At 54.4% G+C, this 27,843-nt stretch overlaps 1 protein-coding gene and 1 long non-coding RNA gene across 3 annotated transcripts; one reads left to right on the forward strand and one right to left on the reverse strand.

Annotated features, from left to right (window-relative positions):
- Nucleotides 1-529: 529 nt before the first annotated feature.
- NT5M (5',3'-nucleotidase, mitochondrial) lies at nt 530-7,079 on the forward strand. Its single transcript, XM_030459792.1, has 5 exons — nt 530-1,111; nt 3,309-3,409; nt 3,835-3,895; nt 4,396-4,510; nt 4,710-7,079. Exons 1-5 carry the CDS (start codon nt 848-850, stop codon nt 4,865-4,867), a joined length of 699 nt encoding a protein of 232 aa, XP_030315652.1. The 5' UTR covers nt 530-847; the 3' UTR covers nt 4,868-7,079.
- Nucleotides 7,080-8,802: 1,723 nt separating this feature from the next.
- LOC115599161 lies at nt 8,803-27,829 on the reverse strand. Of its 2 annotated transcripts, XR_003988178.1 has the most exons (4): nt 27,417-27,829; nt 10,141-10,420; nt 9,493-9,568; nt 8,803-9,181 (listed from the first exon to the last, which is right to left on the reverse strand). It is a non-coding gene; the product is annotated as an uncharacterized LOC115599161 (long non-coding RNA). The 2 variants fall into 2 exon arrangements; XR_003988177.1 differs by having other exon boundaries at nt 8,803-9,568.
- Between the last annotated feature and the right edge of the window lie 14 nt (nt 27,830-27,843).

Genomic DNA, 27,843 nt, shown 5'->3' on the forward strand with positions numbered 1-27,843 from the left:
CTCCCAGCTCGGCTCTTGGTTAATCCCGTTAGTTCCCCCCCTCGGGGGCCTCCCTTCCATTGCTTTAATCCCCGCATCCTTTGTTGACCCGAGGGCTCTTTGATCCTGTCTGAACGTGCAGACCTTCACCCCGTGCTCTCAGCGCTTCTTTTGACTCCGGGAATTGTCTTCTAAGGGTTCCCATCACCCGTGGGGACCGAGCTGTCACCTGGGAGTGAAAACACCCCCGCGCTGAGCGTTCCCCTTCCCCGCGAACGGCTGGAAATGGGGGGATATGACGCCAAAAATCACCCTCTTACATCTGCACCCCCAAAACCCCACCCTGCTCCAGGCAGAGACGGGGCCAGCAGGAGGGGGGAACCAGGGAAACTGAGGCAGGGGCTCGGAGCCCCCAGCTGCGGGGATGGAGCGGACACGGAGCATCCCCCACCCAGCCTTGTCTCAGGGTGTTTGTGCCGCTTTAAGGCGGTGCCGCCGTTCCGGGCTCTCTCAGGCACCGGGAAGAGGAACTGGGCTTTGCACTGCCGGGTCGGGGCGAGCGAACCGCCGTGTCCCGGCCAGCTCCGGTTCCCCCTTTCCCTCTCGCTGCTGCCGCCGCTTCGCTCCGCGCTCGCTGCAAGGGAGGGATGGGGCGGGGAGGGGGAGGAGGCGCTGGGGACGAGGAAGGGTCTTTGCATCCCCCCTGCCCCCCTTTGCATCCCCTTTGCATCCCCCCCAGCTCCTTCCCGCTGCTGCCAGGGGACGCGCTTGCCTGCTTGAAATAAAGCCCCCCCCTACCCCTCGCAAGCCTTCAGACATCCCCCCTCCCAAACCCCCCCCCAATCCATCCCCTGGTCCCCCCTCCACCATGATTTTCCTGAGCTGCTTCTTGCACCTCCGGCCTCGGCGCTGCAGCCCCTTGGCAGGGCTGGGCAGGGTGGGCAGCCCCCCGGCGGGGTCCCGCAGGGCTTTGCGGGTGCTGGTGGACATGGACGGGGTGCTGGCTGACTTCGAGGGAGGCTTCCTCAAGAAGTTCAGGGCCAGGTACCCAGACAAACCCTACATTGCCCTGGAGGACCGGAGGGGCTTCTGGGTGTCGGAGCAATACGGGCGCCTGGGACCCGAGCTGCGTGTGAGTCTGTCCGCATCCCCCGTGGGGCTCATTCACTCGGAACCCTGCAGCCGGACCTCCATCCGGCCCTGAGGGACCCACTGGCCCCTGAGCTCGTGGGTGCAGCGCTGGGGAGGGCTGTGGGTGCTGGCTGGAGCTCCCACCAAAACCCAGGTGGAGGTCTGCATGCAGGAGGGCTTCCAAGCCGTGTTTCACCCCCCAGAAATCCATCATTTTCCATGCACATCTCTTTTTCCCTGCATGCATGGATGGGGATAGATGTAAGGAAAGGGGATCTTTCAGAACATCTTTTTTAAAATACCCCAAATTGCATATCTGGGTTTTTCTAGCTCGAGTTTAGCCAAGCTGCATGGATTGATGTTGTTCCTTCCTCAGCAGCAACTTGAGGGGTGGGATGCAGCAGAGAAGTTGCAATTGATGGTTCATGGAAAGGCTTACTTAAAACTGAAACAACCCCAAGCCCTCCCATGCCTGAAAACTATAGTATTAATTTTAAAATTAAAGCCAAAAAAACCAGAAGCTCCCTTTCTGTTGTACTTTATCATTCAGCAAAAGGCTGAGTGCTGCAGAAAGTCAGTTTCTGCTTCTACAAGTTTCCCATCTTGCTGGGATGCCTGTGGTCTTATCTGGGGGTTGCAGTTGTGCTAGGTGAAAGGTGTTACAGCAAATAAAAGCACTCTTGTCATTAGTGATATGATGGCAACAAGGAAGTCAGAGTGAAGAATGTCCAGGGGCTTCCCACTGAAGGAACAATGTGTCCTCTCCAGCTGGGGCTGATGAAAGGGAAATGGAGGATGTTATTCCTGCTCACAGTCTGGCAGGGGTGATGCATGACAGGTTTTTGGATGGGTTAAATTGAGTGAGCTCATCTTCTCTGCAGCCATCACATAAACCCACCACAAACTTGGGCTGAACAAGTAGCAAAACTTTCACAAACTGACCTCAGGGCAGCCCCAATTTCACCCATGGTTTCAGCCCAGGGACAGAGAGTAGGAGTCACTCTGTGACAGTGGCCACATGGGCATTGTCCCTTAGTCAGAGAGCACCAGCAGCCTGCTGCAGCACACCAGAAAATAGGAGCCAAAGAGTCCAAGAAGCTGAAGCTCCCAGCTCTGAAAGAGAGAACAACTGCTCAGCAATATGGCAAGCACACAGACCTGGAAGGATGGGGAACCCAGGATGGGCAAGGAAATTGCTCATGGGGAGAGATATGAAGAGAGAAGTCGAGGGTCTGTCTTGCCTGGCACATGGGATTCCTGGGGTGGGGGATTTTTCTATCTGCTGGGCAGATCGTGCTGGCTGCAGAGCTGCAGGGAGTTATTCTGGTGCTGGGAGCTTCCAGATGAGCTCAGTTCTTCTCCCATTGAGCTTGATTGCAAAATGCTTTTTGACATAAGTGGAAGCAGAATAGCTACGGAAGTCCTTGCTGGAAGAAAACACTTCAGCAGAGTTTCAAGTGCTTTGCTGCATCAGGCCACCTTTCTCAGATGCCTCTTGTGCAACTACAGTCAGTACCTTAAAAATAAAACATCATTGCCCACTGATGTGAGGCAGAGCAGCTGGAGCTGGAATGTTTCCCTTATCCTCTGGAAAGCCAGCCATGCAAAACAATTTCTTTCCTTAGTGGCTGAGAAGTGTTACCTGTTGGAGGGAGTGCAGGGGATGCTGTTCCTTAAAGCAGTGCTGGACCCTTCACAGGCAGCTCCTGGACTCGGCCCCTGTCCCAGGGTTTTGCTCCCTCTGCATTCCCAGTGCACCCTGGCTGTTGACCTGGATGCTCAGTATTTCAAACCCTTGCCTGGAGGAGATGCTCTATTTACCTGGCAGACCTTGCCCAGGTATCCCTGAGGAAGATCATCTGCATTCATCCTGACGTGTACTTCATCCTATAATACATTGTCTCCTGTGAGAGCATCCCAGCTGCTATTTTAAGTGATCTGATTGAGACAAATAGGCCAGGCAGCATCCGTGGCTGCAGAGCAGCCTGTTACAGCAGGGCTCTGCCAGGCCGTGTCAGCTAGATCCATGTGGAAGTGCTAGATGTGCATCAGTTTGATGAGTTTGATTCAGTTCTGGAAAACCTCTTGGGTTTTGCCTTCAATCCAGCAAAGATAAGCAAAGCAAGGGGAAGATGCAGATGCAAAGGGGAAGAGTAGCCAGAAGCTCTGTGCAGTAACTGCTCTCTTTCTCCTTACAGGAGAAAGCCATCAGCATCTGGGAATCCAAAAACTTCTTCATCGAGCTGGACCCACTCCCTGGGGCTGTGGAAGCTGTGAAGCAAATGGCAAATTTGGCAGAGTGAGTAGGAACCTGCTCGTGGCACTGGGGAATGAACAGGGGAGCAGCAGTGGCTTTGCTTATCCTCCTCTCTTCAGAAATGCTGAATACAGCATCAGTGGTAAAAATACCTACCAGCCCACCAAGCATGGGAGGAAAGAGAGGGCTTTGACTCCCAGAGCAGTTTCCAAAGAAATCAGCCATGTTCAGCCCCTTCCCTTCAGCTCTCTGCAGCCAGGCAGGGGGGACAGGCGTGTGCTGTGGGTGGGGGGTCCTGCAAGATGAGGGATTAATACCATAAATCAGCCTGGCTTGACCTGTGTGTGGCTGGGAGTCTGCTCAGGCACTGAGCTGGGTCTTGCAGACAGCCAGGGGCATCTTGAGGGTCTGGTCAGTGTGTTTGGCCATGGCATGACACTCTGCCCCTCTTTCTCTCCTCCTGGCAGCACCGATGTGTTCATCTGCACAAGCCCCATCAAGAAGTACCGGTACTGCCCCTATGAGAAGGTGAGCAGGTCCGAAGCCCCAGCTCCCCCTCCCACACCACACTGCCTGCTGACAGCTGCCTGATGCATGCCTCCAGCTGTAAAACAGCAGAGATACTGCCTTGCTCCAAAATTCTGCTCCTGAGCATCTCCACAGAGCTGTAGCTCTGCCACCAATGGAGCTGCGGTGCTTGGAGCTGCCCTGCTCACTGCTCCTGAGATGCCCTGGACAAGCAACCCACCAGGAATAAGCAGGTGGGAGAAGAGCCCCCCACTCTTCATCCCAAATCAGCTCTAAAGCCCCAGCTTCGCACTGTGGTGCTTAAAATTGATGCCTTAAACTTACATCATGATGTCAAAAGCTTTTTCGGCTTTTAGAGAGCTCGTGCTCCAGCAGCACCCAAATCCTTCCCAGTGATGAACCTACTGAGTGAGGTGTCCTCCCTGTGTGAGGGTCAGGGCTCCTGCCCCCATCCATCACCCTTCCGTGCCCGTGCTCACCACTTGTCTCTCACCTTCCAGTATGCCTGGGTGGAGAAGCATTTTGGCCCCGAGTTTCTCGAGCAGATCGTTTTGACACGAGACAAGACAGTGGTTTCTGCTGATCTGCTCATAGATGACAGACCTGATATAGTTGGTAAGTGCAGCATGGCAGGAGTGACCAGACACAGCCCCAAGGGGCAGATGGCATCAGGGGTGGTGGCTGCTGGTCCCTGCCCAGATGATTACGCTCTGGTCAGGGCGTTTGTGTCTGCAGGGTGCTCGGGTTGGAGTAAAGTCAACCTCTGCATCTCGAGATGTTGTGCTGAGAGCCGACCTCTCTCCTTGCTTTGCAGGGGCTGAGTTGAACCCCACCTGGGAGCATGTGCTCTTCACAGCCTGCCACAACAAGCACCTGCAGCTGAAGCCCCCCAGCCGCCGGCTGCAGTCCTGGACTGATGACTGGAAAGCCATTCTGGACAGCAAACGCCTGCCACCCAGCCAGGACACCTAAACCCTGCTCTCCTGAGGCCACCAGGGCTGTGGCCACCTGCCTGTGTCCCTGCAGAGTCCTCCTGAAGGCTGAAACCATGGATGGACAAACAGACAGATGCTGTTCCTACTGGAGAGAGGAAGAAGAGGGGGACCTAGAGTGCAACAGCCACTTGGACCCAGGGAGCTGCTCCCAGCCCACAAGGGACAAGAAGCAGGACTGGGGACAATTCCCACCATCTCTGCTGTGTCTGCACCCACTGTGAGGCCAGCCTGGCACCCCATCTCCCTCTTTGTAGTGTCTGACATCAGCCTGCTGGGAAAGCTCTGAGTGTTCATCTGCCAGACACCCTGCTTCCACACAGATCCTAGGTGCTGGATCCCACCATGGTCAGGCACTGGAATGGTCGATGCCACAGAGCATCCTAAAACCTTCAGTGCACAGCTGCCCATGAAGATGCTGCTGGGTGGAGAAGCTACAGCACTGCTGAGAAGTGGGTAAAGCACCACAGGTGTCCCAAGGTCATGCTGAGGGTTGTGTTGGTGAAGGATTGACACGGCTGCAGCCATGGATGCTGTTTTCCATCCTCACATACCACAGGGGAGGAAGCTGGGGGGAATGTTGCTGTTAAAGACTGTTGGAGCCCACCAGAATTGCCCAAGAGGCTGTACCACAGGTTTAGTTTGGTTGTAACCAGACAACCCTGATGGGGTTGCTGAGCTCTGCCAGTGGCCAGTGCTGCTGGGAACCTGCACCCGGGCACCCAAAAAGGGAGCGTTTGGGCCCAGGCCCAGCTCCAAGAGGGATAATGCCTTTTGCATGGATGTGCCCACAAACTCTTTCTCCCCTGCTTGGCTCGTTCCTACTGCCTGGACCCTGCACCAGCCCCAACCTTGAACTGCAGTGACCCATCTGTCACCAGCAGCAGCACCAGAACATCTCTGTCTGAAGAGACATCCCAGCTGCTGGGGAGAGCTGGACATCCCTCCCTGCCTTCAGCAGAGCCATTGCTGACCAGCCCTGGCCCCTGCCTGCTCCCACACTGTCCAGTGTCCCAGCACTTGCTCTCTGAGCCTGAGGACTTGCTGGCTGCAGGAGTAATTCCCCACTGGGACATGTAGCCCCATGGCCAGGGGTGGTAGCCAGGGCTTGGCCAGTGTCAGCCACTCTGCATGGCGTGTTCATGCCTTTGACTTACCTTCCCTCTCTCCCCCATCAGCAAAAAAAAAAATAATGTGAGCTCACAGCTACACAGCCAACAAATAATCCATTGCAGCAGCAGCAGCAGCTGTCCCTCTGCTGTGTCCAGAACCTGGAGGGGCTTCTGAAGTTGCTGCTTTTGAACTTGTGCCTTCCCCGGCTGCTGCAGAGCCAGGGATGTAGCCCAGGTCTCCTGGGGTCTTTCTGAAAGCTTCCCCATCACTTGGACTGGCTTGACTGCACAAAGACAGCATGGTTTGGGGGTGTTACACACCACAAGGATGTGGTTTTTTCCTGTTGATATCACTGTGTGCTTCTTTGGTGGTGGGTTGGGTTGGTGGGGTGCATTTGGAGGAGCCATTTCCAATGTACAACCACTGGGGATGCAGCAACCTGGCCAGGAGCCTCCTTGGCTGGAGAGTTTGCAGGTGAGGAGCTGGGACAGTGAGTGAGCACCAGGGGCAGCTGCTGTGGCTGCAGAGCACCCTATACCCCTTGGCCCCCCCCAGTGCCAGCCCCTTCATGCAGCCAGGGTGGCTTCATGGGGTCCAAGCTGTTTTCATTCCCAGCAGCACCATTTAAACATCCGTTGCCCAAGTTCTCCAGAGCCTTCTTGCAGCCCATCCTCAAGCCCAAACTGGAGCCAGCACATCAGTACAGCAGCTCCTCAAACCAACCATCTTCTCCCAAAGCTGGGGTGGACGTGGCTCCCCAGAGGTCAGATCTTTCCTCTTTGGTGGGATGTATGATGCTGGAATGACCGTGTGGCCTCACTCCACATATACTTGAAAGCAGAGCTAGAGATTCTCATGCATAAGGCTCTGACTCGACGCACAGAAATCCCATGTAGGTTGGTGGTCTCTTTGCACCTGCCAAGCTCATGGCTGGAAGGTGGCTTCCATCACCCTGTGGATCAGTCCTTTCAACCTTTGAGCCCTTCTGTGGCCTGCGAAGATGCTTTGATTTTTAAATGCACATCTATAAAACTGAGGCCAATGAGGAGCACTGGAATAAACACTGGGTTTTATTGGCACCCAGCTTCCTAAAAATAGCAAAATAGCATTTGGGTTTTGCAGTTTTGCTCTGCCCTCTGCATGGGGATGGAGGGGGAGGAGGGGTTCCCAGTGTCCAAAAAGCCTGAAACCAGCCCCCAGCAGTGCCATTACCCCCAGTGACAGAGTCCCTGAGGGCAGAAATAGGGGTGGGTTTAGGTATTGGCTTCCTAAAGATCTCTTCTAATAAGTAAAGGCATAAAGTATGTCTCCCATTAGGAGAAACAATAGAAGGGCCTGGGGCTGTCATGGGCTGGAAAGGACTGGGGGAAGATGTCACCCAAATCCACAGGAGGGGAAGGAGTGGAGGCAGCAATGGCTCAGCCCACGGTGCAGCTGGACGGACATTTCCTTTGGGCAGGGCTGCTTGATTTGGGAGGAGGAGCAGGATGGTGCTTGGGGCTCATCGCTCAGGGCCAGGCTCTGGAGCACAGCACAGGACAGTCCGTGTCGATGAAGGAGAAATATCCACTAGAGGGGACTGTGCGATCGTCTGTGAGAGCCCAGCAACCAGCCCGGCTGCAGAGCGAGATTCGGCTCCTCCAAAGCCTCCCTCCAGCCCTCAGCCCTCCTGGGTAACCCATCCTGGGCTCTCACCTCCCTCCGCATCCCTCCCACCGGGCACAGCAGTGTCGGGGGGACCGAGATTGCCCAGGGCCACCCGGAGCACCCCGGGGTACCAAGAAAGCAGCTGCAGGTGCTGGGGAAATGCAACGTGCTCACCCAGCTGCTCACTCCCCCCCCCCCAAGGGATGGGGCAGAGAATCAGCAAAAGGATAAGAAGCTTCTGAGTCATAAGATGAGCTGGGGATCTGTAGGGTCCCCATAAAAAATATCCCTGGAAAAAATGCAGGCTGCAGACCCCCAGCAGCCCAGGGCATTCCCCCTCCGTGGCTCCCTGCTCAGCTCTGCCCTGCTCCCTCCTGAGACCCCTCAGCTCTCCCACGGCTGGGACATTTCCTCCTGTCCCTGCAAACCCCAAATCCCCCAAGGACCTGTGCCATTACTGTGGTTTTTGTTCCCACTCACCCTGAAGTTGGAGGCAGTTACAGGAGGCAGAAAGGGGGCAGAACTGGGCCAGTTCTGGTGCTTTCCTCTCGCCCTTCCCTTCTGCCCCAGCACCATAAAATGGTTTCTCTCCTGGCTTTGCTTCTCTGTTTCTACCCAAGGACATCCGTAATGCAGCCCCCTGAGAGCAATAAAGCTTCCCTTGCCCCAGCAGTGCTGGGGTGGCCAGATCAGAGCCCACGGTGATGGGCTGAATGAGCTTTCTCGTGTCCTCCACACACATTAAGCCCATCCTCCTGGCAGAGATCCCACAAAATGTTTGTGACTGTTAACAACAAACATGCTTAAGGAACATGTTGTGTTTAGACGTGAGTGTGCCACCCTCTCCCTGCCTCCCTCCTTGGGGCCAGGCCCATGGGTGCTACTGGGCCAGGGCTCACAGATGCTGCTGCTGCTGCACCACTGGGACTGGCAACCCCCAGCATGAGGCTGCCTTGCCTGCTCTTCCCACCAAACCCCAAACCTCCAATGCCCCTCCTGCAACTCTTTCCTGGAGGTTCCAAGCTCATGGTCCTGGAGCCAGGGGAAGGGTCTGACCACAACCTCCTACAGCCCTGGTGTCCTGTAGCCACTGACCCAGACACAAGGACTCCAGCTCCATAAATATACACCATAGAAGAGGCCACTGGTCTCAGAACCCTCTTTGGGCAGACACCTGTGGTGCTGAGCTTGCACACCCCACTTCCATGGACACCTCGATGGGTCTGAGCTCATCCCCACCTCCCTCACCTGCCTGTCTCTCCTTGGCTGCTGGATGTTGGTGATGCTCCCAGGATGGAGAGGGTGCCATGGGAACATGGTGCTGTTCCTCTCCCAGAACTGACCCACCCTCAATATATACCACTTGAACTTGCCAGATTTTGGGGGGAAACTTGCCTTGGCTGCACCTGGGTCAAGCTCAACCCAGTCCTCCACGTCCCAGAGTCAGTGTTCAGCATCCCCAGGCAGCAGGGCTGGAACCACAGTTTGTCTCTCAAGATCCAGAAAAGGGAGATTAACAGCAGCAACTGAAAGGCTGTTGGTGGGGCATCAGATGAGAGCACTTGAGGGGCTGTGGAAACATAGCTGGCTGTCCCCAAGCCCCACAGGAACTCTGCTTGGTGCCCATGGTGCATTTCCATCATGCCAACCCCGTGGAAACCCCAGTTGGGAAGCACCTGATTGTCTGCTAGTGGTGGGCAGTCACCCAGCAGCTCCCAGGAATGGCCTCAAAGTGCCAGCAGACTCAGGAAAACTCCCAAAGCTGCTGAGAGATGCAGCAGGGGCAGCTGTGGATGCTGGAATCTGCCTTCTGCCCAGCAATGGGGAGGTGAGGGGGATCCTCACCTTGTGAACTGGGGGTTCCACCAGGATAGGGACCAGCTCATACCAGACAGGTTCTTCCTCTGCAAAACATGCCAGCCTGCAAGAAAACACATTTGACTATCAGCTTGCCACTCCAGCATCTCCTTGGTCCAAAACTGATCGCTGGGTTACCCAGGACTTTTCAGATTATGAAAACAGAGGAATGAAATACATTACATTGCCTTCACATACAGTGAGGCTGGGACTGCCCACACTTCTGGGTGATAGGAAACCTGGGAGAACATCACACCCTGGTCAGCATGGGTTAAGGTCTGGGGTCCCTGCTTTTGGATGCTCATATATAGAGACCACAAAGGGCCCAGAAAAAAAGGGCAAAGCTTCATTTCTGCTCCGCCTGGCGTGGGGCACAATGCCAGGCTGCAGCATCCCTCTGTCATCAGACCCTGTGCCTGGGGGTTTGCAGCAGTGCTTGTTGGTTAAAAGGGTTTCAGAAGCACCCAAACCTTTAGGGCTGTATATTCCCAAGCAGCCATAAATCCTTTTTCATTTCTCCCCCTCAAATTTGCAGCTTTGCAGCCCCAGCCATGACCCAGCACCCAACCAGCCCTTGGGACTCTGCAGTTTCTCTGTGCTTCCCAGCTCCAGCTTTGCAATGTGTCTATCGAATACCTTGAACATGCCAGGAGCAGCATTTCTGGTCCAGCACCTGCTTTCACCGGGCAGCATTGTGTCCCCAAGCCCCAGGAGAAAGGCAGCAGCTCAATGCCATCTGACCCCAGTCAGACCCAACCAGCTTAGTCCTGCTCAGAGGTGGTTGCTTCATCCCAAACGAGCTAATTCTTGCTGCTTTTATTCTAGTCTTGCTTTTGAAGGAAGGAGAGGAGAACAACACAGCCCTCGGGGTGAAATCACCTTCTTAATTAACGAGGCTGGGAGCTTTGCGGATACCCTGCAGAAGGAGAGAAAAAAAACAAGGAAAACTGGGCAAAACCAGAAAGGATTGGGTTCAATTGTCAGACCAATTAACCTAGATCCGTGCTCTCCCTCTGGATGAATAGCTCGTTATTATGTAATTGCTTGGGCCCAGCTCTTGACTGAGAGAAATTAAAAGCAGACACTTAACGAGGCAACCTGGTGTGGAGAGGGGACCTGGGAGGTGCCTGGGGAAGGCATCCACAAGGCAAAACCCAGCAAGAGCTGGAGCTGTGCGGGGCCAACTTGAGCCTGAGCCTGGAGGATCTTGCTGAAATCAGACTAATCTGGGTTGTTTGCACCCTCCCAGCCCCAAAATGTGGCCAGGCTGGGGGATAATTCGGAAATGCCCTGGAGATGAGGAGTGGGTGGGAGGCTCTGATTTAGCCAAGCACTTAAGCAGCTGCATAATTGCAATGTAGCTGGAAGTCCAGCTCAGCTCAGCAAGGGATTTCAGCGAGCTGCTCGGTGTGCTCAGTCAGGGACAAAGTTATTTGGGAGCACTTTTGTGTGGAGAGGAAATAAAATTCATTGTAAGCTCTGCTTGACCCTTTCCTCTATGCTCTGTGTTAGAAGCCGTCTACCTGAGGAAGAAAAATTCCATCGTTCCAGGCTTTAAAATCCATACCTGATAATAATTTTTAAAAACCACTAATCCTTATAAATCAGCCTGAGGAAACTAGCCAGTGCTGTAGCCAAGCCTGGTTTTCCATCTGTAGGGTTGATGAGTTCAGATGCAGTCAGAAATTGAGAACGCAACGTTTGGGAAAGGGCTGGGGGTTTCAATAGGAGCTTAAAGAGCAGGGAAACATGTTTTCTGTTGCTGAAGTGGAAGGGGAATCTCCTTGCAGGAGGGTTGGCCTTTCCTCTCCCCCGTGTTTTCAATCCACTCCTTTCCCTGCCTGCAAATTATTCATGGGGAGAGGAAAAGCTGCAGGAAAACACCAGGCAGGGCTCAAGGTGTGAGAGCAGCTTTGCTTCCAACCTGGCTGTGCCAGCCCTGGCTGGCTGCTGCCTGCAGCCACTCACCCTCCTGGCTCTGCCCTTGGCAATATCTGCATTTCCTGCAGAACTTTTGGGGGTGCTGCTCCTCTTTCTGGCTAGTGGTGATATTCAACTTGTTTCCAGCCCTTTGTCTGAGCCCCCAGCCTTAGCAAACCCTCCTTGCAGAGCGTGTTGCAGGGGTGTTTCTTGCTGTGCAATACAAAGCAGGTATGTTTAAAGAAAAAAAAAAAAAGCCCTGAATACCCTAACTGAAGCAGTTTTAGCTTATCCCAGTACCAGGCATCCTCAGCTGCAGTGTCTGGTGCCTGCAGTGTCAGCCACACATGTCCCCAAGGCCAGCACAGCCACCCCACAGGGCTGAGCCCCGGGTACAGCTTTAACCAACTCTTCCATTTGTTCGTGGCAGCTGCTGGGATTTTTGCTGGTGAACTGGGTGTCCCGAGAGGTCATAAAAACTGCCAGAGGTCAAGCAGAGACCAGCAACAGGAGGAGAGGAGCCCATCAAGCCCTCCATCCCCAGCTGGAAAACCCCAAAGGCTCCAGGAACACAACCGGTCTGCAGGGAAACCACCAGTGCCCTGGCCACACCGTGTGTATTTATTGACAGGGGAAACAGCCACCCTGTTTTCCCCCTCTGTACCACCAACACCTTTCAAAACATCCCTCTCCCAAGATGCTTGGTGCCTGCTGCCCCCCCGAAAGGGTCTGAAGGGTCCAAGGGTGCTCGGGAGGTTTCATCTGATGCTGAAATAGGCTCAGGATTTTCCTATGAATGCCCCAAGATTAAATTAAAAGGGATTTAAACAGATGGTTGGTTCTCTGCTCTTTGTAGTTGGCAAAATGGGAACCATATCACTGAACTGTCTACCAGCACTAATTAATGTTTGCAAAGCGCTCTGCTCTGCAAACTGCTGCCTACGTGCTAAGTGCTATCATTAGTATTATTACTAAGCTATTTATGCCTGTTCCAGTGCTTTCTCTTCCTTGTCCCAAAGGGCTTTTCCTCTTCCCTGTACAGATGTACCAAGGCTGGGAAGAGGAATCAGCCCTCTCAGGTTCTGTCTGGCTGTAGCCCAGGCTCAGATCCTCAGTTTTTCTGCCAAACTCTCCAGCTGTGCTGTCACCCTGGGGCTGGAGCAGGGCAGGAGGGGCTGCCTGGAGATGGGGCTTAGCATTGTCACACCCACCCGTGGGCATGAGTTTGCTGTCCTGCTGCCTCTCCTGACTGCAAAGCAGACATGAGGCTGCTCCGTGTTCCTGCAGGGAAAAGCTTTGCTGTGCTCACAGGGACCATTTGCATCCTCCTCTCTGTCTCTGAGCTGCAAGAGAAGGGAGGGATCACTCATCCTTCCTAATGACCTGTGAGGAGAGGGAGGCACAGAGGAGGTGCAGTGATGGATGAGCTCAGCCATGGCCCATGACAGGCCATTGTCCCCATGCAACAAGGGGGCAGTGACGTCTGCTGCCACCAGCAGATGGAACAACGCAGCCCCTATGGATACCCACCCTTGCAATACAGGATTCTGCCAAACTGCAGCCTGGCTTCTCCCTCCAGTGAAGCCTTTGTCAGAGAAGCAGCTCACAAGAAACCGTGGCTGCTGCCTCCAGAAGGCAGCGAGGGGGCAACAATCTGCTGGTGGGGGCAAGGAGCAGTCAGTGCTCCCCACTGCCTGTGCTCAAACTTCAGAGCAAAAGCTCTTTCCCCTGATCAGTATTTCCAAGGCACTGCTTTGAAATCCTTTGCTCAATTACCATAACCAGGCAGGACAGTCCTCAGCATCCCCATGGCATCTTCCTGATACCAGAGTGGTTTTGATGACTCAGTCAGGAAAGAAACTGCCTGAGAGAAGAATCTGAGGCAGCTCTCAAGAGGGAGTGATGGAAATAGAGAAGATGCTGAGCTGGGTACCAAACCTACCAGAGGGGCAAGGGGAAGTATCCAGAGCCCTGCCAGTTTGGGGTGATGAGGGGCACCCCCTCTGCAGGCACCTGCAAAATACCCGGACTGAGGAAGGATGCTGTGCTTCAGATAGGAGGTTTAGAGCATCAGCCTCTGGGATTTTTTGACCATAGCAAGTCCCAGAGATGAAACGAGGCTCAGAAAGTGGGATGTGGGATGCAGGAAGAGCAGAACTCCCTCCAGCCAGGGCAGAAGCCAGGACAGGTAACACCACCCCGTGTTTTGCAGAGGTTGTTTGGGCCGAACAAAGCGTAGCAGAAGAAAACCCCAAACAGCTCCGGCAGGCATGCGATGGACATTTTCTGCATGGTTTGAATTATCCATGACTTCTGACCCAAGATTAAATCTACTGTGTAACTGGTGGTTATATATTGAGTCACATGAGCAGGCTAATCACAGGAACCCCACGTTCTCCAAACAGCCTGAGCCTCGCCGGGGCCGACTGCAAACCGCTCACGTTTTCCAGCCCCAGCACCCTGCAGCTTTTGCATCAGGCTTTTAATTCAACACTTACAAAGCATTCTTTTTGCCAGACCAGTATTTCAAGCCCAGAACAAAACAAACCCAGCCACGCCGCAAGCAGCCAGCCCAAGAAAAGCCAAAATTTCCCCTGAAGTTTTGCCACTTGGTGGCTGCTCTGATGTCTAGTAAAGGGCTGGGCTCCCGCTGCAGCGTTTTTCTCAGCAGGAGCTGCCTGTTCTCTCCATCAGCAATTCTCCTGCCGTGCACAGAAACAGCCTCTAGACTTGTACCCCTGTGTGCAATTGGGGTGAAAATGAGCACCAGAGCTGGAAAATCTTGGCAGGGGGTGAGTGGCAGGTAAATGGGCTCTCCCAGGGCGTGATGCCTGCCTCAATACCCACTGGGAAGGCAAAAGAGCTTGGTACCACCTGGCCCTGGCTCTCCCCAAAAACTCATTTTTACCTCTTCGTGCCTCCTTGCCCTCTTCTTCAGGCTGTGGGAGGCTGAACCCATTCACCTCTCCTGGAGAGCCCAGGTAGAGCTGTAAAAGGTTGTTACCAACAGCAGTGATTGGGTAATACTCCTGGGAGTACAACCGTGAGGGTTCACCGGGGTGTTTCTCAGCATTGAGGTCTCAGATGCTGGAACTCTTTGCTTTCCTTCTCTCTAGGGCAGGCTGGGCACCAGGGACAGGTGGAGACCTAAGGAGGACCCAAAACAGGGCTGGTCTGGGGTCTGCCCAAGTCCCTGAAAGGTTCCAGTGAGTGGGAAGTTTGTTGGAAGCAGTTTGCAGCTGGGAGCAAGGAGTGCACAGGGGAACAGGGGATGGGCACCACCTCCCTGGACATGTTCAGGCTTGAGTCCATGAGGAAAGATGCCCAGCTTTTAGCAGCAGAGATAAATGAAGGCTAAATCATCTTTTTTCTCCTGCAAAAACTCACTGGTTGTTAAAAAACAAGCAGGAAGAGCAAAACCTTGGTGCAGGCTGGTTGTGTGTCTGGCCACACAGGCACAGAGCTGCTCGAGAGGCATTTCATCACCAAAGCCTCTGTCTGGACAGCCAGCCACTGTCCCCATCTGTCCCAGGAGGGATACTGGTGATGCAGGAGGCAGGGGGACACCTTCACCCTAGTTTAGAAGGGGGACAGCCCTGTCCTGATGATTCCAGGACCCTCATGAGATGCCCTGGAGGATGATGGTCCCCAAGCTGTCCCCCAGCCAGCACTGGTTTGGGGGTGACTGCACATGCCCCAACACCTCAGGTGTCCCCCAGCTCATGGCAGCCCCAAACCTGTGCTCAGATCCTGCTGCAGGGACGTCCCCATGTCCCCTCACATCCCTTTCCCACCCCTGGCAGGATGCCCAGCTCCATGCTGGTCTGAACTGGCACAGGCATCAGTGCTGGGCTTTCACCTGCTCTTGCCCAAGGTGGTTCTGCATCACTTTGCAGGGAAAATAGAGAAACAGCTGGAGGGGGGAAAAATCCATGGTCAGTAAACAGAGCTGAGCAACTGCAGACCTCTCACCCAGGAGAGGAGGGGAAGCTGAGACACCCGGGGGCACCCAGGGTTGGATTTCAACACCCTGCAGAAGACAAGATGCTTCTGGTGAATCGTCTGGGCTCCAATGCTCCCCACGTGCAGCCCAGACGGGTGCTGGGGGTCTGTCCCCTGAGCCCTGGGCTGATCAGGAGGGGCTGGGAGGGAAGGGGCAGCAGTAGCCAAGGCTGAGGGGCAGTGGTTGGGGTTTGGGGTCGGCTCTTGGGCTTCTTTGCCCTCTTCCCTCCCCGCTCCCCCTCGCAGCCTCTGCAGAGGAGGGAGAAGAGGTGCCAGGCAAGGTCCCCAGGCCATGGTTACTCAGTAGCCCCTTATTTCCACAGCCCTTTTGCTTTGCTTTGTTGCTCAGATGATTTTCCTGCAATCAGCACCACTTCAGCCACCACTCCTCTCACTTAACGTTGACTTCAGGTCACCTGGTATCACTCCTGGCATTGCCAGCTCCCACCTTGCCCCTCCTGGACAGGGACAGAAGAGCAAAACCCTGAAAGAGAGGCAAAAAAAAAAATTTCCATTTTTGAAATCTCCCACCTTAACAACTCTGTGGGTTTTTTCCCAGGAGGGGGAGAGGTGACTGAACATGTGCACCATCCTGTGGATGCTACCTCTGTCCTTAGAGGATGCTTGTCTGCTGTCCCCAGGGCTTTGCCCCTGATGGTCACACCAGGACAGTCCTGCTGCTGGCTCCCTTCTGCGCCAGCTCCACCTCTGGCATAAATCATGGCAAGCTATAAATCCCTACCAGCCTCCAGGGACCCATCCCCGGGGAGGGCAATGGTTCAGCCCTGAGACAGCAAAACACAAAGATCATGTTTTTCAAGAGGACAGCATTACCCACCAGCACAAACAAGAGCCCAGAGACAGGAGGTGTTGGCAGCACAGCACCTTGGGACAGCACCCATCCTGCTGGAGCAGTGCAAGGACTGGGGGGCACAAAGCCTTTGGCAGGGCAGATGCTTCCAGCTGGATCCAGTCCCTGACCCTGGGTGAACCCTCGTGCCAGCACGAGGGAAAAGGAAAACTCAGGGAACACGTGGGGCAGGAACACGCAGTGTTGGGGGGTTTGAAGGGATTCTGGGGGTCACTGTGCTGCTGAGGGGCTGTGGCCAAAGGAGACAGGGCCAGAGCTGCCCCAGAGGGTCCCTGCTCCTTCCCCAGCACCTTTTCCAGCCCTTTGCTTTACAAACCCTCCTGCTTTCAGCCCTATAGTGGCTCTAAACCCATGGGAACCCATCCTTACCCAGCCCTGGCTGAGCTCTGACAGCAGAAGAATCTGGGGAGATTTGGGGAGATTTTGGACCAAATCCCTGAGGACACTCAAAAAGCCTCACATCAGCTTTCTGTGACACAGGCTTCGTTTTTTCCTGGATAACTCCTAAGGTTATCCAGGTTATCCCCTCCCAGTGCTGAGATTACCTGGAAATCATTATTTTCTTGGAAAAACCCCATGTTTTCCTGCTGTGATTGCTGTCACAAGAAGCCTGAGGCTGTGAAGGGTGCTGTGAGTTTGACACCCAAAGTGATTAAATGGGATCTTGGCACACAAGAGGGGCAGGAGACCCTGGTGGGAGAGCACAAGTGGCTCCCAGGGAATCCCTGGACACATCCCAGGGATGTGCTGGAAGTGCTAGAGGAGGCTCTGTGCTGGCAGTGACTGCCCCAGGCAAGTGACCTGGCAGGGCCTGTGTCACTTCTCATCACCAACTCCACAACCACGTATACAGGAAGGAACCCAGCAGGTTATTTCTCCATTTATGGGTGTGGGACATTGATAAGGAGCTGGGACAGGAATCAGGGAGCTGCTGAGGTTTTTTTGTCCTTGGAGCTGCTCCAGGGCAGGTGGTGGGTGTGACAGTGAGGTGCCAGGTCCTCTCTGGCTATGGGGGGGATGTGGTCATTGGATTTTCTCTTCTAGGAATAGCCCTTTCCACACCAGAGGAAAAAAATATCATCAGCTGCCTGCTCACCTTGTGGCCGATAAATCAAGAAGCAAACTGGTGCCAGCCCAGTGCAAGGAGATGCTCCCCAGATTTTGCTGGGGCAGGATTATCATGTTCCTGATTTCTGTGACTTAGAAGTCTCCATGTCCCCTGGTAAGGACCAGCTGACTCTGTTCATGGCTGGATGTGGGGCTCAACCCCATTTTTTCCCTTACAATAGATCCTGCTGCAAGCCACAGCTGCTCCCTGCTCCTCTGTCCCTGGCTAAGCACTCACAGCACGGGCTGAGGTCACCAGCCAGGGGCTGCTTGGTGGCCACAGGTTGAGTTTTAGGGGTAAGACAAGGTAGGGGCACCCGCATTCCTCATACTTTGGTTTTCTAGTTGAGTGCTCTGTGCCACTGAGGGCAACAGTCACGTTTTGCATCAAACACAAACTCCCTGACCTCCCCGGGGCTCACCCAGCTGTGATGAGAGCCCGTGGGGTTTGCAGCTGAAGGCTGTCCCTTCCCTGGTGGCCCTGGGGGAGCACTCCCAGCCTGCCTGGCATCAGGAGAGGTCAGGGAGAGCTTTGGGATCTGCCACTGAAGGACAAAATAGGAACAGAGCCCCAGGGTGTCAGAGCTGTGTTCATATGGCCCCCCCCCAATCCTCTGGGATGCTGTAACTTCCCAGGAACAGCCCGAAGGTCCCGTTCCAGCTCCCAAAGTGAAAACAAAAGTGCGTCTTGTTCTCGTCCTGCTTTCAAAGCTGGAAAGGTCAGGGCTGCAAGAGCCCTGCCAGGCTGGGCAGCACTGCCAGCTCCTGCCAGCTCCTCGACACATGCGGGGACCAACGCGTGCTGCTGCTCCAGCCCAGCCACCCAGCTCCCTGCCACCAGTGCTGGGCTGGAGAGAGCCAGAAGTTTCCCCAACAACCCAGCTTTGGAGAATCTTGCTCTCATTCCTGCTCCCCACACGGCCCAGGTGTGCTGGAGGGAAGGGATACACAGGGGAATGTGGTGTTTGACCCCCTTTGCCCAGCATGGCCCCAAAACCCCATCAGCTCCCTGGATCTCCCCTGCCACTGTGAAAGGATTTCCTAACACACCTCCAAACCTGCTCCAAGAAGTCTCACTCTCATTAGACAGGACCATCATTAGAGGGATGGGTGAGGGAATGATGCAAAGAGTCCCCATGGCAGGGACAGCAGTGACCCTGCTGTGGCCATGCCAGGCTCTGAACTATCCCCCTCGTCCCCGTGCTCCGTGTCTGCGTGTGCTGCTGCCTGCTCAGCAGAGATTATTAGCAGAAAAAATCATTATGCAGAGTGCTGGGAGCTCAAGGGACACGCAAGCTCCTCTGTCCCTTGGAAATCAACCCCAGCCTTTCATTCAAGCCAAGTTTCCTCCAGCCCAGCTTGAAGCTCACCACTGGGGAAGAGGAGAAGGTCCGATGGGACAGATGCTGGTTCTGCTCCAGCCTTGAGCCCTGGGTGGCTGCTCCTGCTCTGCAGGATTCACTGCCCTCTGGATCCCAGAGCAAACAGCTGTGTTTTGTCCATGGACCAGGACCAGCTGGGAGTTGGCTGAGCTCTAGGGAGAAAATTCTGCATCGGAAGAGGCAGAGCTGGGCTTCAGAGCCAGAAACTGGAGGCTGGGTGGATGCTGTGGGGAGACATCACGACCTGTTCACCCCCTCAGTCTTCAGGAGTGGAGAAGGGGCACAGGGACCTCTGGGCTGAGTAGGCAAAGCTGTTTGCACACCAAGATATTATTATTATTATTATTATTATTATTATTGTTACTATGGACACTTGCCCTGCCTTTCCAGACAGCAAGCAGAGCACTTTGGGGGACCCTGTGCCTGACAGCTGTCCCTCTCCCTCCGAGGACCTGGTGTCCCCAAGGCAGCTTTGGCATTCTCCCCGACTCAAGCCAACAGTGTATTGACATTCGCTTTGACCTTTCAAATCACAAGGATGTTCTGTCCTTCCTGGCCAAGTACAGCCTGGATACCCTGTGGGTGGATTATACTGTATATACAGCGGCTGCAAATACGAAGCTGGCAAAAGAGAAGTGTGTTTGTGTGCTTGCAGGGGTGTGGCAGTGGTGGGATGAGGGTGAGGAGCTCTTGCCAGCCCCTGGTTTCCCTGCCAGGGTGCCCGAGTGGATGCCACACACCAAGAGACAAGGAGAGGGATGGTGGCAGGAGAAATGCCAATGGTTTGGTGAGGGGGACTTGCCCAGCCCTCCAGCAGCCTCCCACTCCCCTCCAGCTCTGGAAGCTGCTCCCAGCTCCCCACATTTCCCATCCACTGGCTAATTATGCCTTTTGCTCCCAGAGAACATGAAGAACTGCAATTAGGAAGCAATATGCACAAACCTGCCAGGAGGGCCCAGCTGGATCACAGGGATGGGGCCTTCCCTCCTGGCCCCCCAGACACCCCCTCTGGGCAGAGGCTGTTTCAGTACAAAACTAACCCCAGCCCCAAAAGCTCCAGCTGGTCAGAAAGGCAGAGGGGTTGCAGGTCCCACAGGTGTAACATCACAACAAGCTCATGCTGCTAAATTGGCATCTTCCTCCCCCAAATGTCACCTGTGTCATGGCACCAAACCCTGTGCCATGGGATGGCAACCCCAGCAGCCTGTGGGGCAGGGAACAGTGTGTGGGATACACAGAATCGGGGGGATCCATCCCCATCTCCCCTTCCCTGGGAGCTGCAGCAGGTCCCCAGGCAGTAATGCTGGGGTGGGTTTTGGCAGAGGGCTGTCCCCAAGCTCTGCCAGCAGGCAGGCACTGCCTCATGGCCAGCTCCATCCAAGGCTGTCTTGACCTGGATCTGGCCATCCCACGGCACCAGGGAGGCTGATGGCTTCATGCTCCCAGCACAGATGTCCCACTTATCTCTTCCCTCTCTTGCCCTGAGACATTTTTTCCCTCTCTCTCATTTCCCACCCAGCTCATAGGACTTATCTCAAGCTCCGAATCACCCTTTCCCAAGGCATGCCCAGCAACATCCATTGCAAATGCATTTCCAGAAGCTCATCTGTGGCATTAACGACACAAGAGATAATAAGGCTGGAAAACCCTTTTGCCCCAAGTCTTCATGCCAGGTTGCTGTCCCTAAACCCCTTCCAAGAGCCAAGGCAGGGATTGGCACAGGCAGCTTGGCAGCAGCCACAGGGCATAGGCAGCAGAACGTGGACCCCAACATCCAGCATTGCCTCCATGTTGCTTGGACCATGCAAACCTCCAGAGCAGGGGAAGGAAAAACAGTGTTTGAAAGTTTCTGCAAGCTTGAGGAGCCCAGAGGGTTAATTTGAGGCATGCTGCTCTGGGAACAGACTTTGAACTTGACCGTGGGCTGCAGCCTCCTGGTTTGTGGAGAATCATGAAAACACAAGTGAGGTGTGGAGCCCAAGGCTGGGCTGGGAGTTGGATGGGATGGGACAAACAGGCTGGACAGCCTCCACTGACACAGCCCCAAAACCCCACATTTGTAAGCATGAGTGGAGCAGGGATCCTGCAGCTCAGCCCACCCTGGGGCACCCAGCAGCTCCCAGCAGCCATGCTGCACACTGTCAGGGTGTGAGGAGCAAAGCTCTGTGCTCTCAGCTTGCTCAAACACTCACTCCTGCTGCCAAGTGAGCCTCCTGCATCAGAGCAGCCCCAAGAGGTGTCAAGTCCCCAGGTCTTGCAGAGTGTTTGTTTGTGGAGAAGAAACCAATGCCCAGTCAGGGTTTCTGCTGCATGGTTTGTTCATCCACCCCCACTCAGGGGGAAGGAGGGTGACACCTGGGGGGGGCTGCAGCAAGCCCTCCTGTCTGCAATGGCATCGCCCCAAATGAGGGGCACCAACTGGCCTGAGAGCATTGTGGGGTGTTAGAGAACACACACAGCTTGTTACACCGAGCAGCAACTCTGCACTGCAAAGGTGGCTCCTTCCCAGCTTCGTTTATAAAGGGAGAAGGTTTCTGTCTGCTCATCTGCCAGCTCCCTCCTGCAATTGTTAGTTTAAAACATTACAAGACTTAGTAACAGGAGGCAAAGAGGGACCTCAGAGATCCGAGTGGCCAGATCCAGCCTGGACCAGCCTCTTCTGTCCTGGAGGATCTGCTTTCCACCCCTGAAATAGCAGCTCAGATGATGCTCTCAGCTGCTGCGGATGATGATGCAGAATGCTCGTTATCCAGCAGGAGCAATTAGACTTATGGCAATTATCTCTGCTGTTGCTGAGAGTTGCTGGAACGGGCCAGCCAGCAGCCAGCTCCCACTGTAATCCCCAGGCAGGAGAGATGTGGCCTCACCAGGAGCTGCCATTGCCATGGAGGAAGAGCAAAAGGCAGCAGGAGCACCCACAGTGCTGGGTTTGTGCAGGACCAAGAGCAAGGACAGGCAAATGCTTCTCTGAGAGCCAAATGCCCCTCTCTGATGCCATTTGTTTGCATTCAGGGTAATGATGAAACGGACTGAGGCACGCTGGGTTAAGAAGATGCTGTTACAGACCCAAATGCTTCCCGGGATGCTCTGCCGGATGCCATTGCAGGAGAAGCCAGGCTGGGCTCAGCTTTATCTGGAAGGTTGGAATGGGCCAAAGCTGGCTCCAGGTTGGATCGAGTCATGAGGACCCAATGATCACTACATTGGGCAGTGGCTGCTGAGCTGGGCTTTAGGGCATATTATTTTGGGGGAAAAAGTCAGGCTTCTGGCTGAGAAATACCCATGGGGGAAACGCATAAAAGACAACTTCACTCGTGCCTCAAGTCTGAACTAAGAGGGGTTTTTTCCCCCTTGGCATTGTTTGAAAACCTTATTTTGATGCTGCTAGAATGAAGCAAGCCCTGCTGGGAGCCAAAGCCCCAAACCAGTCCCAGCCTGATAAATGATAAAAGGTTTTTGGATGGGATGTGGCTGAGCACCTGATCAACAGCCGTGGCCAAGGAGCAGCCAGGAGCAAGGAAGCAAGAGCTGGAGGGATGTGGGAAACCTGCTCTAGGAAAACCCAGCCCATGTTCAGCTTTATCTGAGGCAAACATGCCACCCCATCTTGGCCCTCTTTGTGCTGGAAGAGCCAGAAAAATTCCCAGCAAAGTTCAGCAAAACCTCTCTGATATGCTTTGTTTATTAGTGGCTAAACATTAAACCCCTGGCAAACAGGGCTCCTGGGGGCCAGGGACAAGGGACTGTGAAAAGCCTCTTTGTGGGTTCCAAGCACCCAAACTGAGAGCTGACAGAGCAAGAAGGGGGGACAGGCTGCTCCAGGTGTGGGGACAGCAGCACCCCAAGGCCCTGGGCTCAGCTATGGTTGCCAAAGGGAGCCTAGGGCAGGGGAAAGACAGAAGGCTGACCCTAATGCTGCTTTCAGAGTGGCTGTGGCCCTGCAGAAAGGCACCTTTCCCAGCTCAGGAGAAGGATGAAATTTCTGACTGGTTTCTCACTGTAGCTGGATGGAGACTTCTCCACTTTCCAGAACCTTGGTTTGCGAGAGCTGTGTCTCCCACCACGGCAACTCTGCCCCAGAAACCCACTGCTGTGGCACTGTATTCTTCAAGGACACCTGATTCATCTTGCACAGCTCATGTAAAATTTGTCTGTTTTCTGTAATCAGGCCAATGGTATTTGCAACTCCAGCAAAAGGCTAAAATCTTAACCTGACATCTTTTCAGCAGTGCCAAAACAAAGTCCAAGCGAAGCTCCTTTCCTCTCCCCCTGTGATAAGTAACCAAAGAGCAACATTTTGAAGTACTCCAACATCAGGTAATGGCTTTTCCTGCCCCACTTGAAGGGAACCTCACGGCCACACAAACAAAGCCTGACCCACATTGGCAGAAAGAACAAAACCAAGAAAGGGAGCAGGGATTTCATGGGAGTCCTAATGGAGCCCAATTAGCAAGTCCCTGCTTCCCATCTAGAAAAATTATGTGGACAGCTCTGTCCTGAACAGAGCAAGGGGTGAAACCTGCACCCTGCCCACACCCAGGGCAGTGCTGCTCCAGGATCCATGGATGCAGGAGCACAAGGGATGCACACACAGAGGGGGATGCACACACAGAGGGGGATGCACACACAGAGGGGGATGCACACACAGAGGGGGATGCACACACAGAGGGGGATGCACACACAGAGGGGGATGCACACACAGAGGGGGATGCACACACAGAGGGGGATGCTGTCCCACTCCATCACCTTCCTGACGTGCAGGATCTGTCTCCAGGGGGATGAGGGAAGCAAATCCTTGCCTGGGCTGGAAGCTGGGCCCTGGTGCAGGCTCCTGCAGCATTGCTTCAAGGCTGTGATTGCACACTGAGAGGGCAATCTCTGCTGCCTCATGAGTCTGGTGGCACGTGTTTTCTGGCTAACTCATTTTTTGTAAGTAATGGTGGGGCTGTAGCTGAGTCACCTCGCTCCGAGCCAGAGCCAGCAGGGATCCGGGGCTGGGCTGGCCCAGCTCTAACAAGGGCACGTCCCTCTGCAGGGGCAGGTGTTCCTTAGGGACACCCCAAAGTCACATGCCGAGCTCCTTGTTCCTGTGAGGTGAGTTTCACCCCTTTGCCTTGGGTGGAAACTGAGGCTGGGGAGGGCTCTTTCCCAGTGGGCTCCTGTGGGGACCAGCAGCTCCCAGAACCCACCATCCCGGGATGCCCCAAGGGCACAGCACTGCCTGATGGAAGCAGTGAGCCTGGAGAAGGGCCAGGCTGGTGGTTGCCACTGCTCAGCTGCGTGTTTTCCTGGATCTATGTTTCTGCGTAGCTGCCCTTGTGCAAGAAGCCCTCCCTGCTCCCCTTGCCTACGCACTGGCTCGGGTGCCTCCCCGGGAGTGGCAGGGAGCCCAGGACAGCCCCTGTGTTTGCTCAGTGGTTGGGTGGCATCAATGAACATCACTCTATCACCGGATGCTCCCTGTGCCCTTCAGTCATCCCCATTCTCCAGGCTCAGTGCACTGAAGCTCTGTGGCTCCAGCACCCAGCCCAGAGCTACAAACACCGTGGCCAAACCTCCTGTGCCACCTCTTGTCCCGAGCTCTGCCCCTGATGCCAGACTCCCTGGTGAGACAGGAGCCTCTCTCCTTGGGGCTGGCATCTCCTGGGGTATGGAACCATGGACTGAACTCCAACTGGATCCTAAACCCTGAGGGTACCCAGAGCACCAGCAGCTTTGGGAGCACAGGGTGGTGCAGGGCTGGGGGCAGCCAGACCTCCAAAATCCCTCTGGCTAAAACACTGCTTCAAAGAATGAAGCTCAGCTTAACCCCTTCCCATTCCCAGCAGCAGCTCTGAGAAGCCAGGGATATCAGGGCCCTGAAATGGTCCCGGAATGACACCAGAACTGAAGACAGGACAGAGCCTGAGATCAAATTCCCATCTGGTCAAAATTAGGGGGGATCTTGGCCGGGGAGCTGAGCAGTTACAGGATCACAGACATGGCTAAATGAAAAGGGACAAGGTTCCAGTGCTGCTGACCACAGCCAAGGGCTGGAGCTGTGATTTCTCATTCCTATCACTCCATGCCAGGTGGCCACAACCCTGACAACACCTTCCTGACTTAGCAATACAGACTTATCCTACCATGGCAGCTTAGCAGGACTCAAATAGAAAATTCAGGCTGACAATGCAGTGCAGGAGCCAGAGGAAGAGATAAAGCTCAACCTGGTGATAGCCACATAGTAAAAAATGATAACAGAGCTGGTGGCAACAGCACAACAGGTTCCAGATGGTCCAGCAAAGAAGCAGAGCCTGGTGAAATGCCAGACCATCTATATGAAAACATCAAGTCATTGTAAGGGAGCAGTGAAAGGCAAAGAGTCACCAGGTGCTGAATTAAATAACTGGTGGTGAATACCTCAAAAGTTACCTTTGGAAGCAGACAAGAAGTGCTGTAGTGGGAAGAGCCTTTCTTGCTCCTGAGGCTCAACAAGCTGCTAGCTTCTCCATTGCCTCACACAAGAGTGAGCTCTGCTCTGTGGGTGTGTGTCCCACCTTTATTGGCCCCCTGGTCTTGCTCATGCCCAATAGGGGCCTGTCCTAACCAGGCACAGGTGGACTCACACCCACTCTTTGGCAACTCGAGGCACCTGGTTTATCTTGTTTCTCTACAAAGTGCAATTTGTATAGAAATGACAGGGGGGAAAATAACATTGGTATTGTAAAGGAAACAGGCAGTAACAGAAGAGGCTCTGGATAGGGATTATTTGATCAGCTGCTTTTTAGGATAATGGGTGAGCAATGAATGTATGTGATGGCTTTAAGGTGAGGGGCATCTCTGCTGTGCCCCTCACATGGGCTGACACTCAAAGGGTGACCACAGTCTCATCCAACCAGTTCACCAGCATCTGCAGTGCTGGAGGAGCCTCTGAAACCACAAAACATCTTTGCTGTCCCCTGGAGAAACAGGACAAGCCCCAGAAGACAGAAGTGGGTCACCTGAGGGAGCTGGAGGAGCTGTTCCCACAAGGAAGGGGAGAGGCAGGGAGAGGGAGGAACACCAAGGAGATAAAGCTGTGTGTTCCAGCTGCTGTGGGAGCTACATGGCACCCAGAAATGCAGATGGACAGCACTTCTGGTATGGCTGGATGGCACCTGTATATTGTCACCTGCTCTAACTACTGCTTGACTCACCCATCAGAGGCAGGGGTCCAGCAGCCTGGCAATTAGCCATCCCCCTCCATCAAATGGAGAGTTAAAACCAGGTGAGCACAGAGGGAAGTGTCCCCCATGGAGCCTGCATTGCCACACTTTAGAAAGAGCCCATAAAAAGTGACAGAAATGAACCTCTGGGGTCAGCTCCACTCAAAGGACCATCTTGTACCTCCTGCTTGACTCAGTCAAGGACCATAAATACCATCAGCCTCCTCCCCACCAGGATCTGCTCGATGGGACCTTGGGCTCCCCTGTGCTCCTTTGCACATTCCGGCATTGGCGCCCAAGCCAGGACCTATTCCTGACAGTAGGAACAAAATGAGTGATTGCATCTGCTGTATTTAGAACAAACAGTCAATACTCCACGTTTAAATGGTTACCAGCACTCTCCATGGATATATCAGTAGGCACTGTCTGCCTTTTGAAAAAAATTGATTTAAAAAAGAAATAACTGCCTTCCCAGTTATCCTCATCCCGTAACTGCTGAGTAAGGGAGCCTATTTCCAATGAAAAATTAAATTACACATTTTCTGTAAGCCAACCCAGGAAGAAAAAACCTTAGAGGTTTTTCTGTGGCTGGTATAGAATCATAGAATCATAGAATTAGCCGGGTTGGAAGGGACCTCAGAGATCACCTAGTCCAACCCTTGACCCACCGGAGCAGTTGCTAGACCATGGCACTGAGTGCCACATCCAGTCTTTTTTTAAATGTCTCCAGGGACGGAGAATCTACCACCTCACTGGGCAGTCCATTCCATAGCCTGATCACCCTCTCCATGAAGAAATTCTTCCTAATATCTAACCTAAACCTCCCCTGTAGTATCAGCACCACCATCCTTTGTGCAGATAGAGGGGTTGAAACACAGCTGAACCAAACTCTTAGGCCCCTTGGTACAGGAGGACATCACTGCCCATCTCCCTGCCTCGACCAGGTGCCATCCTGAACCACCTTCCACCTGCACCTCAGACCCCGTGTCTTCCTCTCTCCCAGTTTCCCAACCCTGGCACCAGCTTTCTGTCTTTCTTCCTCTGGATTCCTCCAGTTCCCAGCCCAGGCTCCCAGCTCCAGCTGAGGCTGATGTCAGCCACGCTTCCTCCCTCGGGCAGAAAGCCTGGTCCTGTGTAAGCATCCTGTCTCTAAGGTGTTACAGATACCATGACACTCACTCAGCCCCCTTGACAATTGTCCTCAGCTGAGTAAAGTCCAAACTACGGAATCCAACTAATGAAAAAACCATGGTGGGAAGCTGGGATCTGAGAGACTGTGAAACCCTGCTGTGGTCACCGATTTAACGCAGGATAATATTCCCCGTTTTCCCCCTCGTGTTGGCTCATAAAGAGGGAGGGATACACACAGCCATGGGACACAGAGCCTGAGTTCTCCCAGGGGGTGGGAACCAGTGCAGGATGATTCCTGGGACACTTTCTCCTTACCCTGCCCTTCGCTTGCGGGACCCCACACTCTGCCCTCCCTGCCCCAACCACCAGCGGCTGCGGAGGCTCCGGGGATTACTGAGGGGTGCAGGGCATGGCCCAACCCAGGGCTGAATCTCAGGCTTAGCTCAGACCCAGATTTAGGAGAAATCCCCAGCCCAGGCCCCAGCGCAGACCCAACCCCAGCCCTGCCGCAGGGGCAGCGCAGGGCCCGGGCACAAGCTCCAGGAAAAGCCCAGGCCGGGCCCCAGCGCGGAGAAAAGCCCAGACCCAGCGCTAAGCTCAGGGGGCTCAGGCTGAGGGGCGGTGCGGGGCGGTGCGGTGTCAGGCGGTGCGGTGCGGTGTCAGGCGGTGCGGGGCGGGGCGGTATCAGGCTGTTCGGGGAGGTGTCAGGCGGTGCGGAGCGGTGTCAGGCGGTGCGGGGCGG

This window comes from Calypte anna, chromosome 14, assembly GCF_003957555.1.
Source record: "Calypte anna isolate BGI_N300 chromosome 14, bCalAnn1_v1.p, whole genome shotgun sequence".
Lineage (NCBI taxonomy): Eukaryota > Metazoa > Chordata > Aves > Apodiformes > Trochilidae > Calypte > Calypte anna.

What these genes read in the sequence shown, in the direction of transcription:
- NT5M (XM_030459792.1), top strand. Translation starts at nt 848, where the DNA reads ATGATTTTCCTGAGCTGCTTCTTGCACCTCCGGCCTCGGCGCTGCAGC. An exon ending in GCCTGGGACCCGAGCTGCGT is followed by an intron (nt 1,112 to 3,308) that starts GTGAGTCTGTCC and finishes TTCTCCTTACAG; the next exon opens with GAGAAAGCCATCAGCATCTG. An exon ending in CAAATGGCAAATTTGGCAGA is followed by an intron (nt 3,410 to 3,834) that starts GTGAGTAGGAAC and finishes TCCTCCTGGCAG; the next exon opens with CACCGATGTGTTCATCTGCA.